This window comes from Hesperophylax consimilis, chromosome 31 (assembly GCF_061612785.1).
Source record: "Hesperophylax consimilis isolate HC1 chromosome 31, BYU_Hcon_1.0, whole genome shotgun sequence".
Lineage (NCBI taxonomy): Eukaryota > Metazoa > Arthropoda > Insecta > Trichoptera > Limnephilidae > Hesperophylax > Hesperophylax consimilis.
Genome location: NC_142866.1, coordinates 7,989,943 through 8,006,130, shown reverse-complemented (window position 1 = coordinate 8,006,130; position 16,188 = coordinate 7,989,943). Strand labels below are relative to the sequence as shown.

Sequence of the window (16,188 nt, the reverse complement as noted above, 5' to 3'; positions counted from 1 at the left end):
GGAGTGAACATGGGTCTTAAAGAGTCCTATGTTGTAGGAGGGAGGAAACACAGAGGCCGGCAGTTCGTTCCACAGCCGAGCTGTTGAACTTAAGAACGAATCGTAGAAGCGACCCGTTCTCATGTGACAAATGTCAACCGTGTACAAATGTTGGGCGCGCGTTTGGCGTGTATCCCGACTACGCACCGGTGCCGAAGGGATCAATGACGCTAGTTCCTCAGAGCATCTTCCATTGTAATACCGATAGAACAAGGACAGCATACCTACCTGACGCCTGTGCTCTAAAGATTGCAGTCCGTTTGTTAAGATTGGGGAATCTATCAAACGGACCGCCCGTTTTTGCACAGAGTCAAGGGTCATTTCATTAGTAAATAGCAAATATATCTTTTCTCACGAACTTTATGAAAAAGATAGTAATTTTGTTTTGAAAATACATTGATAAATACATGAATAATATTATAATGCGCTACTTTAAAACATAAGCCCACCTCATGCATTGTGGAAAACCGATGTAACTAAGATCAGCCGCTTTTGAAAATTATATTCTATTGAAATTTACCGTGCATTAGCGACAGATACAATCAAGCTATCAACAAGGCTTATTACCCATTTCAAAATAATAAATATTAAAATTTCAGATAAATCACGTAGGGGCACAAGTATCGTTATTAAAATAGATTTTCCATTTTGGACGCAGATCATTGAGTCTTGTTCAATGACTAGCGTTAGAATGATTTTTATTTAGATCCCTCTGGACCGTCAGTGCCTCGCTGGAAGCGGGCTCAGTCAAACTCCTCTTACTTACCGCGAGAAACATATTCGCATTTGCTTATACGAGCACAGACAATGAATCGCGAAAAACCTAGACGAATAAGCTATCATCTTAACTCATCATGCAGTGCTTTGTAAATTATTTGTTGATGTGTTTGTCCTACTTTCCGCAATCAGTCAATAACAGAGTTTGCACGTCTACAATGATTCGATTAAATAATAATAATTAATATTGGGATCGTAAGTCTTATGTTAATATTAGTGCAATCTTAATAGTTGTGTGCAGTTTTGATTAAAATAAAGAGATTTTTTTAAATAAAGTCAAAACATGGATGAAGAAACGATGGTACCTATGACGGTCGAAGATGACGATATCAAAGTGCAAGATCAGAATGGATTTGATGCTGCTAGGTTGGCAACTGAGGAGACATGTGATCCTGAAGAAATCAGAATATGCCTCCCCACGCCAGAGAGCTTCGCAGACAAAAAGCCAACTATCAAAGGCTACGTGGAAAGAAGCCTCGATGTTGCGGCGGAAAAGATCGGTCACCGTGGTCTGGTTCTACTGACCATCTTCCTGGTGCTACTGCTCGTGGTGGTGATCATTCTTTTGATGTGGCCTAGAGTTCCCCATCACGCCCTGGCCGCCAAGTGTACTAAACCACACTGCCTGAGAGCAGCGGCAATGGTAACTCAATTACCTACTTTAAAACATTTTAACCATTCACAATAGTCAGGAGTGAACTGCCGAACTCCATTGGGCCTGAGTACGTTAATAATAATAATGAACTATTAAGATACTATCGAGGCTTTAAGTGTATTGGAATTGTTACCATTGTATGTTAAAATAATATATTTGATTCTTCAAACTCACTATTACGTGGGTATTTGTCGAGTATTTAAAATAAATACACAATATCTATTAATATTTATAAAGATCGGAAACATTCAATTCATGAGAACTTACGGCTTTGGCATTTTGTCGTTTCCCTGTGATGAAAAACTTTAAAAAAATTCATTAGAGCATGATTAAAGTGGTTAATATACAGCATCTCTCTATTCAAAAACAATACTGGCTTTGAAAAATCAAACGAGAAAAATATATTTTTTTACGAATAACATTAAAAATGAAAGAGGTATTTCAGATACGTCCACGATATAAATACGAGTATAAAAATTACACGAGGAATTAGAAATTGAGATTTTTTTAATTTTACACAACTGATAAACAACCATTTACTCTATATTAATGGTTGTTTAAAAGCTGTGTAAAATATAAAATACGCTTATTAGTAAAACTTCTAGACGTGTTTAATTGTAAATACTCCCTAACAATAATTATTAGACCCTACTTTCGGTTCAAACAGAACTTATATATAAGATATGAGCAAGGATAATAAAATAAATAATAGTTCCTTAAAAATGTGGGCATGAATTATTTCCAAAATATTTCCTCAAACAATGGCCGATTGAGTGTAGACATGTGTTTCATTCTAGTATGTACATTAGTGACTAATTTCATGGATGTGGAAAGAGTAGTCAATAATTAAGCGAACGAACCCTGCTGTAAAGCACGATTAACTTTTGTTACAATCCCCTTCTTCTCATTTTAACTTACTAATCATGAAATGATTACACAATTGTTGACGATTATCGAAGGTGTCAAGTAATCCATCCGACCTACTTGACCAGTCACGGGGGAGTAATGTAAAGTATAGAGTTACCCGTATATATTATAGTCGGAAGGCCAATGGATTGTTTCTTCATAACACACTGTACGTATGATGTGCTTAAGAGGAAGCTACAAGCCAAAAATGTGTATATTCTTGGTATACCTTATATCGTAGGTAATAGGCATTAAAAGCGCTTGACAAACGGAGTCTAGAAACGTTCGATTTCAAGCAAAAAACTGGTTTTTACTTATTTTGTAAATAATTTTATAAGAAAGCAAAAAAGTTAATCAAGTGAAACTGTCACAGATAATCTTAGCTATAATACTGTATTTTTTAAAGTTGTTTCCTTTATGCGTTCATACATTTCTATTGAGAAAATATTTTTATTAGTAGTTTGCATTTATATTTTTTACTGAGTAATTCATTTTTTTATTTGTATTTTACTCAAGCGAATCGATAGGAAAACCTTCAATTTGTCTAAACCATATTTTTTTGGTATTCATAATGTAGGTACACCAATTTGTTGTAAAGATTAATCAAAATAGTGATTTGGCATTAAGTTTCGCCTTAAAGAGTTTGAAAATGTTCTCAGTGTCATAGTTGTCACAGCCCATAACGTGCTGATACGCGCAAGCCACTAAAACTATATTTTCTTGTAGCTTGTACGCGCGACTCTAACAGCCGAAGATAATGAGTAATTATTTTCAGCTTTATGTGAACGTATTCATAATTTTGATTTGATATTCTTTCAAAGAGTTTTCAATTTCAATTTGGAAGGTGCGCTACGTTTGGTGAATTAGCAGAGGTGCCCGGGTTCATCAAGTGAGTTGTTTGTTCAGAAAGCGCCTGCCGGTGGGCAAGTCAAATCAAGGCAAGTCAAATCCCCAAAGGTAATTATTTTCCTTAGGAAATGTTAATTATATATCGCTGTTACTAACCGAATGCGACTTGTAACGGTAAAAGAGCATGAACTCCGAAGTGATAGGCCCTCAGTCTTCTTGTGAATGCCACTGAAAACATTGACAATGTTCGCAAGTTGTCACAACAAAGATAGTTTGAACTAAATTAAATATTAAAAGACCCGAGGTGCATTATGAGCATGAAGGCTAGTGCAACATCGTACAGATTTTTTTTTTAATTTGCATTATTTTGAATTAATTATGCTGTAATAATTTTTAAAAAAGTTACGTCTACACTCTCTGCATCACATCATCTCAAAAAAATCTAGTTCAGATTAAATTGTCACCCGGCTATCAGCACCTTTACCTATATTATTTTTGGTATAAAAATTTCGGTTCACAAATTCTGTTTATCATTTTTCATAGCGATTCATTCGAAATTATGAATTTCTTCGATTTTTTAGGGTCAATAAGATGCACGATTTATTATCCTCCTGTTTTTTAAACATAAAATCAAAACGATAAATTTGGTGAAAAACTTTTCTGAAAAATAAATTAAGCTTTTATTTGACCGAAACAGTGGGCACATTTCAATAATTTTATTAACTTCTTTATGTACTCTTTATACTCGTATAATTACATTCTCTTTCAAATGCAGATATTATGTGCTAAGTTTTTATTGTTGGGTGAATGTATTCATCTCTGCGTTCATGCCCATATATGTATATACAATTATGCCCGGCGCCTGCGTTACTAATTTAATGCACATCAATTGTGACGAGGGATGCGGGGGAATCTAGGAAAAGCTGTTCCCTTCCTTATCTTTATTCCATTGTTATTTTAGCAGGTCATCACATTCAATGATCATCAGTCACAATCGAGTATAATCATTAGTGATGTTTTTAACTCACATTCTTGCTAGATGATAATTTCAGACAATTTTCTTACAATAAAATTTAAATCTACTTTCTAATGCCTCCTGATACTATAGAAGGTATATTTATTTTGCCTATGTTATTTACCTCACACCAATATCCTTACATAGAGGTAGTCATTCGTCACCATGCATTGTGATAATTATGTATTCCGTGTTTACTTCTGTATTACTATTATTTATGTATCATCATTTATCTCTTTATCAATTTATCTCTTTCACTCATTGTTTTCATTTACCTATATTTATATGTGCCTGTATCTAATTTGCTTTAGTTGATATTTAGTCCTGATGAAGCTTGGGACAAGCGAAACCCGGTTGGCTATTGTTATTAATTCAAAAATAAAGTGGTGTCTTACTAAGTGTATGTTTTTTTCATACAAACTTTTGACTTTCGAATAACTCATAAATGTAATATAACACTAATAAATCTAAAGTTCGATTCCCAGTGAGACATTTTTAAATATTTGAAACAATCGATCCCATGAATTACTGGGTTGACAATTTTATTAACAGTGGAGAGTACGGTATTGATTTATTTAGTGGCCTCTACACTCTCTACAGTATCTTTACCTGCGAGGGCTCTACAACATATTCACCAAGTATTTTCAGATAATAATAATATGTATATATATGTTTTCTTAAATATAAGTAAATAAAATCATTTTGCTGCCATCAACTATCTGGCTCACCAGAAAGGTGATTAGCAAATTTGATGGGCACACAACAGCCATAATCTTCTCGTCGTAGAAAAGAATGCGAAGTAGAAGTCACATGAACTAGTCGCACTGCTATACAAAATAACGACTAGTTCCAATGGTTTTTTTGAAAACTTAGTAGACAAGCTAACCTTTGAAGTCAGTTTAGACATTTCATTATCATTATTTGTTGATGTTCTTTTCTGTATTGTTATTTTATTAGAAAAACGAAATACATACACGCTGCTCAAAATTTTTTTTGAAGGTCTTTGGACTTTAAGGAAAAGTGGTCTTTTGATGGTTGCATCATGCGTAAATTTTTTCACAGCTTGTTGTTGAATTTTAGCATGTGTGAAGAAATGTCGGATAGTTTGTCATTGATTTCCATTCTCAAAGAGCTTGACTTTCTAATCTAACAGATAATTTAGAAGCTCAGAAAATTAAAAAGTACTGTTCGTATAATTTACATTTAATATTTCAAAATATTTAAATAAATCATTGACTGGTTTTAGTATAAATACGGTTTATTATAGAAGCTCCACAGGAGTATCAAATGGGATGGAATTTTAATTTAAAATCAATAAAGAGTAATACATTACATCTTGCTTCAAAAACAATAAAATAAAGCAATCATCATCTCGCATTCAGCCAACGAATCACTATAATAGCTCGGAATTTGAGATCTAAAAGCTCTAATTCAAGAGATGTGATGTTTGAACCATTAATAATTACACGTGCCTATATCGACGTACTGATAACCAGACACTAATGGGTTCAAGTTCCTGGTACTGATCGATGGAAATCTTCTGGACTGGGCCAGGAGCCTAAAACGGACTATTGAAAAGTCATAACTGTCACGGAACACGTGTCTTTTGTATATTGATTATTGTCGGGCGGATATTGCTCATTCCCTTTGGTCCGTTTCAAGTGGTCTTGTTCCACTAGTAGCCAGAAGTGCTTCGTATATGAAAATAGCCAACGTTTTAGCAGCAAATGGTTCTGTTATTGTATGTATTTTGGAACAAAGTATGTATGTTGCGAAAGGCTAGAGACGGGAATTCTTTTTAACAATTCTAAAACAAACTCCGTGTGTTAAACAGTAGAAACAAATTTTTGCAAAATGAATTCAAACGCGTGTTATATTCAGAAGTTTTTATTTATTTTTAAATACATCTGTTTGAATTCAATTTTGTTTTGTTGATTGAATGAATAAATTAATAGATGAATGAAATGAAATCTTGGAAGTGGAAATTAACTCACTACCTGATATGTGATCGAGCTGAAACTCGGCAGATAGGCTCGTTGTCAATGACAATGCATTTTATAAACAAATGCATTTTTTGGTGGCAAATATTCACACACACACTTTTCAAATTTGTTGACGTTACATTTAATATAATGTTTTTTACTTAATATACTAAGTAAACGTCAGTACTATCCAATTGGAATTTGGCTTAGGTGTTAGCGATATTTAAAAGACATTTTAAAAGTTCACAGTAGTTTAACAGCCAGACCCTAGGGAGAAAGGTTCGATCCTTAGTCAAACAAAAAAAATAATAATTTGAAATTGGCTGGTTGGTCGAAAATTGAAAGTACGTATAGTTTAATAAATAAAATTGTTTTTCACGATTTATAGACGATTATCTGGCTAGTGTTAGGGATAAGACCGAACATCTTAGTTTTAAGTACAGTAAATATTAGTCCAACCGAGCCGAATGACGATTGGAATTTGACCGACATTTATTGCGTCAATTATCTGCTGTAATGTCTTCAAACTTCGGAGAAATGCGTATATGTCACGTGAGTGTGCGCGATTGCCACCAAAAAAAACCTCTACATATTAATCAGCTATCGACCATGTTGCACTAAATAGCTACTATTCAAACGACATGTATTTTATTTATCTTTATTTAATAAAGGTATTTATGTACTTGTTTCTACAAATACATATTATGTACATGTATAAGACAGTTTAGTACAAAGTAAAAGTATTATTATAGCTGTTCTTCGTGATAAAGAATGATGGTTCTTGTGTTTGTTCAGGGAATTAAGTTCAAATAAAAATCATATTATAATAAAATCATGTATAGTTTTTACAATATAGCAAAGAAAAATACAAGGCACTGTCTCAATAATCCACGTATTTACATTATATAGGTCTGTTGGATTTGTAATTTTGTTGAGTTATCATGGAACCCTTGCTGTACTGGGGTATCCTTTGTTAGGCGCCGCCTTGCTGTGAGTCCTAGGCGATATAAACCAGAAAGGAAAATAATTAATTATTTTACAAGCAATAATTATTCGCCTGAAACACTCATCCACATTGAAAAATCTCCTGATAAAAGATACATGACGCTAACGGGACTTGAACCCGTGTCCTTTCGATTTCCGGTCGACAGCTCTGACCACTGAGCTATGGCGGCTTATCTCTTACCCGCAAAATGATTCAATATATACTAGTGTTTCATTCAACAATTACTGCTTGTTACATTTTTTCACCTGAAAACAACCAACTTTATTTTTATATGAGAAAGGCATTGTAAGTGCTAACTCTCTCACTAGATGGCGTCGAGACAAATTGTCTATATTTTTAGGTGAAATACTTGAACTTGTCAAATATTAATTATTATTTTTTGGTAAACTAATGTTTTTAAGACAAGATTTACGTACTTACTTTTTAAAGGGGTGATTTGTCATTCTGTTGAGGTTTTATCGAACCCTTTCTGTACTGGGGTACCCCTTTGTTGTGGGTCGTAGGCGATATAAACCAGAAAGGAAAAGCATTCATCTCAGTTTGGTATTAGCATTGCTTCAATGTTACTTCTTCCTGTCTCAATAATCCACGTATTTATTTTTATTATCTAATCCGCTAAATTGGCAATGGTTTTTAGTACTAGAGGAATAAGGTTATATCTTAATAGGAAAAGAAATGGAAATGTCGTTTTAGTCGTGGATCGATATATTTATTTTATTTTATTGAGTTGCTTGTATTCTTTTATTCCGAGTTATTAAGATTAAATTTTGGTACATTTTTTAAAATGTGAATTAAAATTTCATTTATAATTGTTTCATGGGCATAAAGTTGAGAACGTTAAGGCTTTCTTCTGTAGAGGTTCTTAGGGATGCTAATAATACTTTTCATACTTGCCTTCTGTGATACGATAACAGCTGGATACATGAATTCAATGATACTGTATTGTAAATAGAACTGACGTAGTACAAAGTCTATTTGTATGAGTTCTTCTAATTCTACAAAGTTTCTAACAGTTAAAAAATGGTGAGTTAAACAAATAAAATAAATTAGAATTACATTTCAAGTTTTATTCTAAAATATTTTATTGAATCTTTCAGTTTAAGAAAACTGCAGGAAACTTTTTGGGTGTGTTTTGACAATTTTTACGAATCTTTATACTGAAGTTCACGTTGAGATTATCGTTCTTTAATAACTTTTTTAACTTCTTCAATATTGCAAACTTGCTTCGTGTCATCAATAACTACGCAAGCAGCACAATTTACATACTTTCAATAAACGTATAAAAATATAAAATCATACGTTTATCCCGACGGAGAAACCATTGGTTTTGAAACATGTCAATACTTTTTGATTAAACAATGACGAATTACAAGTTATTTATTTTTAATTTCATGTATTTCGTTTTTTAGTCGTTCAATATCAATATAATACATGTTTTATAACAGATGGGTATTAATAGTGTTATTGTATTGTGTTCAGGAATAGAATTTGGTAGTTTTCACTGCACCACACGTTCGAAGCTTGTTTGTAAAACAAGAAACCAGCTGGTGTTAACATTAATAACTGGAACGGATAATTTCGCGCAAAGGGGAGAGGCTAGACATGGACGTTGACATTAGAACTCCGTTAGAAGTCATAATCCAAATAACCGAGTCTCTTGTTCGTAGCGCAGGTGATGCCAACGCTTAGACGTTCTCGGCTGCAACGATTAAAGTTGCCGCTTATTGAGTTTTTGTGTGTTTATAGATACAGTTGGTGGATGATTTGATGACCTCTGTGGGAGAGAACGGAAATAAAATGAAAACTGAATTTTCATGTTAATACAGCACAAGAGTCACAATTGCTTCCAAGCCAGTGGGACTATAGAATCCCCATTTGGGTTATATTGCAGGGCTGAAGGGAGCGGGGCAGGGATGGGGAAGATGAGGGTTGGGAAGTATCTAGCTATTCCTATCGATTATGAATGATGGTCTTCTACCAGGGCGATACTTAAAGTATCCACCAATCCGAGGAATGTGATTTCATTAAAAATATCATGTGCACTTCTGCATTTCATTACCCTTACCCGTCTCAGAACAGACATCGTCTAGTAAGGCGGGTAACGAACTTGCATTTGTACCTATAATATATATTATACAGGGTTTTCCAATAAGAGGTGTTATTTTGAATAGCCTGCTATTTCGGTAGATGTTACCTTTGAAGCTGTCACAATTCTGTCAATTTGACATTTGACAAGTAAATAACTACGCTATTAATAAAAATGGAACGATACACGCTTCAACAACGCATTGAAATTATTAAAATTCACTTGAGTATATCAAATGCAAATCATCTTGAGTGATGAGGCCAATTTCCACCTAAGTGGCTTCGTCAAAAAGCAAAATTGTCGTATCTGGGGCTCGGAAAAACCAAGAGTTATTGTTGAAAAGCCTCTCTATCCTCAACGTGTGACTGTTTGGTGCGGTTTATGGTCCGGCGGAGTCATTGGACCTTAATTTTTCAAAATGAGGCTGGAGCAACAGTTACGGTGAATGGATTGCGCTATCTAGAGATGATTAATGATTTTTTATTGCCGAAATTGGATGGTATTGATCTGGACAACGTTTACTTTCAACAAGACGGCGCTATGTGCCACACAAGCAACGAAACCATTGATTTTTTAAAAACCCTGTATGTGGATATTTTAAATAAACGCCCGGGATGCCAGCAATTAAAATAAAATTAATAAAAATCTATTAATGTGGCGTTAAATATATACGGAACTGCAGGGCACCCTCTCGAACGCCTCCGTTAAGGAAACCGACCTCAATTCAATTCAGTTTGCCCATCCGGTCCAACATAAACAGTATAACCCTTAATTAAACCCTCAGGGCCTTACTGATAAATATTGCTTATTAGTTTTTACAATTTAAATCACATTTATTAGGAAGGGGTGAATTTTCATTTCAGCATAAAATTAGAAGAAAAATAAATTCGTAATCTTCAATTTCAATCTCTGTATATTTTTCTGGTTTTTGGACTTTACTGGAAACACTTGGAGCGTATTTTAACTTTTTTATTTGAATCACAAAACATGCTTTTTATAATATCAACGTTAACAATAACAATTTATTGATAACGGGCCCGACCCTTGTACAGATAAAAACTGTTTACTGTAATAAATTTCTGATGGAAAGAACACTTTTTTACTGGGAACAGTCCCTTTATAGATTAAAAATACTAATCCATTGACACTATATTGACAGATTCGGACATACACAATGAAAAAGAAGCAACTGCTTATCGACATGTTAGAGCTCTAGAATGTTAGTTCAGATTCACACCATTTCTAATAATCAACTATTCAAACAATCCATAGATGGCGACTGTATCCAGAATTATTAAAAACTTATCATTTACAAAATTAAACAATCTCATCGAGTTTATTTTTTTTTACTGCCTATCTTTGGTATTAAACGTTACAAGCTCATTTCTTCAGGTACCTATAAGATACAAAAATATAAGTGCAAAGCTTACAGCATGTAGCAGGTCAACGCGCGCCATTAGCACTGACATATTAAGATACCAGGGGCAAGCTGTTGGTATTTTTCTAATGCGTTATATTTGTTTGGGAAACACACAAGACGACTTGGTTTATTATTAGTTTACTAGTAAGTAGTGATTTGAAATGCTTAAGTGTGGTGTGTTTGATTTGTGGTAAATTTTAAATCCGCTTCAATATATTTTAATGTTGATTAGAAACAAACAGAAACATACGATACTTCCAAAGTTAGATTATTATGTCATGATGTTACAGGGCTCCTAACGAAAAATAACTAGTTAAATGAGTTATTGAGAACTGAGCTATTGGAACCTGATATCACTCCACGATTATCGATTATAGTAATACCTTACTCAGTAGCAAAACTTGAGAAAATATACCCAGAGACATTTTTCCATGCAAAAAAAGTAAGGTAATAAATAAAAAATAAACTTTGCAAGAACTCGAACCTATACAGTATTATCATTCCGAGCATCAATTATTTAGCAATTACACTAATTCAGAAATATTTGCTAAAATAATTATACTGTCTCACTTTACTAGGAATGTTGAAGACTAGATATGAATGACAAATAAAGCACACGTAATAACGTGATAAAAGTATCATAACGCCGGCTCAATGTGGTAAAAGATAGGTAAAGTAGTTAACTTTCAACAACAATAAACGGGCTATGATTGGTGCCGGTTATCTCCAAGATGCTTCCATGCAGTGAACTCCTATAAATTAAATAACTAAATAAGATAAACCTATATTTTAATTTTACCCAGTTTAAACAGCGCGTCATTCAAATTCCGCGTTAAAAAATCCAACAGTGTGAATTATTCCGGCCAAGAGCGAGTCCGAAATGAAACCCGCATTTGTGCGTTATCAATGTCAGACTTCTGTTATAAGAAAAAGTTCATACAATACTAGTGGCGCCAGAAGGGTAGATGTGCAAATGTGCGCCGCGATTGAGATTATTTAACACTATTTTTTTACGGAATAGAGAATTTTGCAATAAATGCAGGGCTTTAAGGGACGTACTTGACATACTTTAACAAGTGATTCCTGACATTATTTGGAGTAAAAAATGAAAACAAAATTTTGGTCTCCGGTCTTTTTTTTCTACAAAAACATCTAAAATCAGTAGAAATTGGAAAGCTAGGGTCGATGTGAGGGGTTAGGCGATTACTTAGCTGAGTGACCAGTATCGGCATGTGAAAAAAAATTCTAGTGTGACTTTCGTATTTAAAACTATTTTTGTTACGTTTTTATTTATTTATTTATTATATACAAATAATTACATACATATTAAGGAAGCTTTGGCTGTCCAACTACGAAATTTTCCCGTTTTAGGACAGCCAAATTGCCTGGTTTAGTTAACATTTGTACACGCTGCTGTTATGAATTATATTTCCATACTTTACATTAATAGTCTATATACATATATATTTTTCAAAGTAATCAAAATAAAAACTTTTTCAGACATATTTGTACACCCGAATATTAGTTTTTTTTATGAAAATTGTATGACATTATATTCTTTAGCCACAGACGTTGAATCGCCCAATTGATTTTTTTCACCAGGTCGCTAATCTCTGGTGCTTTGACGTAATGAGTTTCCTTCAGATTTAGATAAAATATATATAACATTGAAAATACCAACGTAAGTTTACATACATCTGAAAGAATTTTTTCTCCTTCTTTTAATCTCCGTTTCAACTCCCAATGAGGTAGGATACGAGCCGACTCGGGCTATGATGTAAAATATGCAATTAATCCATAATATGATAATAAGTGACGATGCGTTTTTATTTAAATAACACATATGTTTGTTTGTACAGTACCACAAATAACAAATAATACTAGCTTTTACAAAAAAATTACAAGTTTATCTAGTATTATTAATAAATATCCCATAATTGTTGTATCACGGTGGAAGGTTTGTGATGATAACATGCGTGTGGCCTCGTATATCCTTGTGATGAAGTTATAATGTTTTTCGTAAACAATTAATTTTTATTTAAGTTTTAACTGATGACAAGTGCCGTATGCAACCAACTATTTGTATAAACAACATAAAATATATAACATAAAAATACAATGCAACGTACTAGATTTTGTCCCCAAAACGAGTTATTCTTGCGAGACCAACTTATATTTGAATGCACACATAGGCTTGATTGATTTTAGATATGTCGATATTCACAAAGTAAAGAAAATTTGACTTTTGATAGGAGAACACTGAAACTTTACAATCAGTCATCAAAGTACGATCATGAAGTAGTAATATTACATAAACACTCAGAAGACAATTTTTTCACGCTAAACGAAAAGTTTTCCATTACGTTGTATATTCAGTTTGATTTTAAAAAATCTACCCGTAAAAAACAAAGTAGATGTATTTAAAATACAGTTTTTTTGGTTTGACTGAGGATTGAATATTCTTTTCTCGGGACTGGATCTTAGCTGCTGTGAACTTTTAAAATGTATTTAAAAACTTTAAAAAATTACTGAGGATTGAACCTTCCCCCCCAGGGATTATCTATCACTTAAGCCATTTCCTAATTGGATTTTAACGAGATTTATTTCGTGTTTTAGCTGTTGTAAATTTTTATGATTTTAGAGATACCCAAATTCCTTAAAATTACAGCCAAGCCTTATCCCATTAAATCTCACGTCAATCTTTCCTAAGAGTTTGGGTTCCAAGAAATTATGTTTACTCCAACTCCACGTTTACGAAACGCAAATTCAAATGGCATTGTTACTAAAAATAACAAGTGGTGTTTATTGTTTCTGCACACAAAACACAAACACGAAAAATTACATTTCTCTAAGTTCTTTGTAATATTCATCAAACCCTGGCCATGACTAAGGCCAGGTCATGCTGTAATATAAATTACTTTTGAATAAAAAGTAAGATAAAATTATCAACCACTTGATGAACTTCGCGCCGCTAATTAATTTGCCTATGGTTGTTTACGGTACGTTTCCGTATTGTAATAGGTATAATACATAAATACTAAATTATAAATAATGATTATTCAGTTCCTTATTTTTATATTATACAAATGTACACTTGTATAATGTAAATGTAATATTATGTTATATGATTTTTTTTTTTTTGTGCTTCCGATTTTTTTTCCGGGTTAAATCTTCCCCATAGGAAAAACTAAACCCTTCCACACACTTTTCCACAAATGATTATCTAGTCAATCAACATTATGCAAGTGCATTATATAAGCAAAATAAATACAAAACAATACAAGAACAACAACATGTCAACTCACCAGAGATCAAATGGGAAAATAATTCACCGACTCCAGATATTTTCATATCAGAGGGTTCGGCTCGGTAGAACTCCTAACAGGGCCTATAAATCCTACTGATCCCTCAACATAAATATTTAAAAAATCTTTCGTTATCCTACATGTATTCAAAATGACCGACTTTTGCAACTTTATATTTAAATTTTTTGATAGACCTAAAACGCTTATTTTTTAATGAGAGAGCTAGGTATAATGCCAGTAGCCGAAATAACAAATGGTAATATTTTTATATTTTGAGAATGCCAAATTCTTTTTATCTCATTTCCTAGATCAGTGTATTTTCTTATATTTTCATTAACAGATATTTGAATATTACAGGAATTTGGAATAGCAACATCAACGATATAAGTTATTTTAATTTTTGAAGTGAAACTTCTTTAGGCGCGTAATGGATTTTCGGGGACGGAGTAAAACCGAGTCAGGATCGACACGAAAATGCGGGTACCCCCACCACCGCTCACCGTTCACTGTCCCTCTCTCACCATATGCGCTTGTTGAGGTGGGGGAGCCGCTCACGAACGTTTTGCTTTGAGTTACGAGCGAGATACGAGTTCGGTTTAGCAGGTCGGCCGGTAGCGCACTTGCGCGGCCACGCCCACCACGGCCAGTGAATCAGTTAGCAGCGTGCTCCCGCTGTGATAAGTTGTGTTCGCGTTTTGTGTTGCGTTTACATTTACATTTATAGTTGTAGTTCATTTAATTAATTCATTTAATTTTTGATGAAATGAAAATAGAGAGAGAGGAATACTAGAAGTTTCACTTCTGTCTTGCGTAGGCTTGACACACCCACTTTTTTTTATTTTAATTATTGTAATTAGATTAATATTATGTAATATAATTAATATAATGTCATTAACATTACGTAATATTATTATTATTATGTAATATAAATGTTACACTTGTATAATGTAAAATTCTTAAGGGCATAAATAAATAAATTAAATTAGGGGACATGTATTGTAAACATTTAACAAAAAAAATAGTATTTTCGCAATAGATAGCGCGAAGTGACCGTTTACAAAGTTGGCAAAGTTCTCGAAGAAAAACGACGAAGATGGTGAGGATGGATAACTTTGTTAGAAAAATATATTTCTTTTCAATTTCAAACATTGTAAATGTTTTCATACTTATTGAAACAGAACACAAATAAAATATACCTATGTAACAACAAAAAAAAAAACTAAAATTCGTACTGACGTTTTTTTTCACAAATTTGAATACTCATGGTAAGCATAATAATTAAACAATAATTCTATTAAGATGACTTTTTGTTATTCATCGTCTTTATTAATTAAATAGTATAAAATAATGAATTGTATATCTTAAAAATACCTACAGAAAACCCGGTATAGTATATGTCTATCTCATAAGAATAATCCATAGGATCGCCGGATACATGTCAGCTAATATATAATAAATTAAAAAAAAAAAATCTACTTTTTTTTACTTGTAGGGTGTAGACGTGGAGAACAATATTAAAGAATGTACATGTTCAAATGATTTTATTATTCTCTAGGGTTCTAGACAAATAAATTTATACCAGTAAGTTAAAAAAGATAAATAATCCAACCATTTTTGCTTACGTTTTCTAAATTAAAATATTTGAGAAAACTGAGCTTAGTTACTACGAATAGAACCAAGCTAGGAAGAAAACATTAGTATTGGACACCTGTTGCTTCTTCTACGAGGCTGAGTGGGTTGATATTTATAGTTTAAAATTATGCTCATAAAATTCTAGATCTTATTGATTAAGCCAAGAATTAAACCAGGAATGATCAAGTGAATTGAATTGTAAATAAACTTATACAGTTTGATTCTAGATGTCTCTATGTGAATGTTTTGGTTGGCGGTTGCGGGAATCGCTTGGAATCGAGCAAACAACGACATATTATTCGGAAAGAAAATAATCACAGTAGGAGCAACATTTATAAATTTGTGATTTTTTTTTTAAATAGGTATTAAAAAAAAACTATGTGGACTTTTTGAAAGAAAGCGAAATGGTTTTTTTAAATACTATAATTCATATTTGAGTCGGGCCATGTTAAAAGTGAGGGTAACATAAGGGTATACATGATACGATGTATGAAAGTTGATGAATAAAGCAGAGTG

At 33.0% G+C, this 16,188-nt stretch overlaps 1 protein-coding gene across 1 annotated transcript in view; it reads left to right on the top strand.

The window, feature by feature from the left end:
* The first annotated feature begins 793 nt into the window (after positions 1 to 793).
* Positions 794 to 16,188, top strand: part of LOC149409398 (uncharacterized) — a 138,914-nt gene continuing 123,519 nt past the window's right edge. The window contains exon 1 of the mRNA XM_089649788.1: positions 794 to 1,459. Coding sequence (XP_089505914.1) covers positions 1,100 to 1,459 — 360 coding nt within the window. The 5' untranslated portion in view covers positions 794 to 1,099. The remainder of the gene's footprint in view (positions 1,460 to 16,188) is intronic.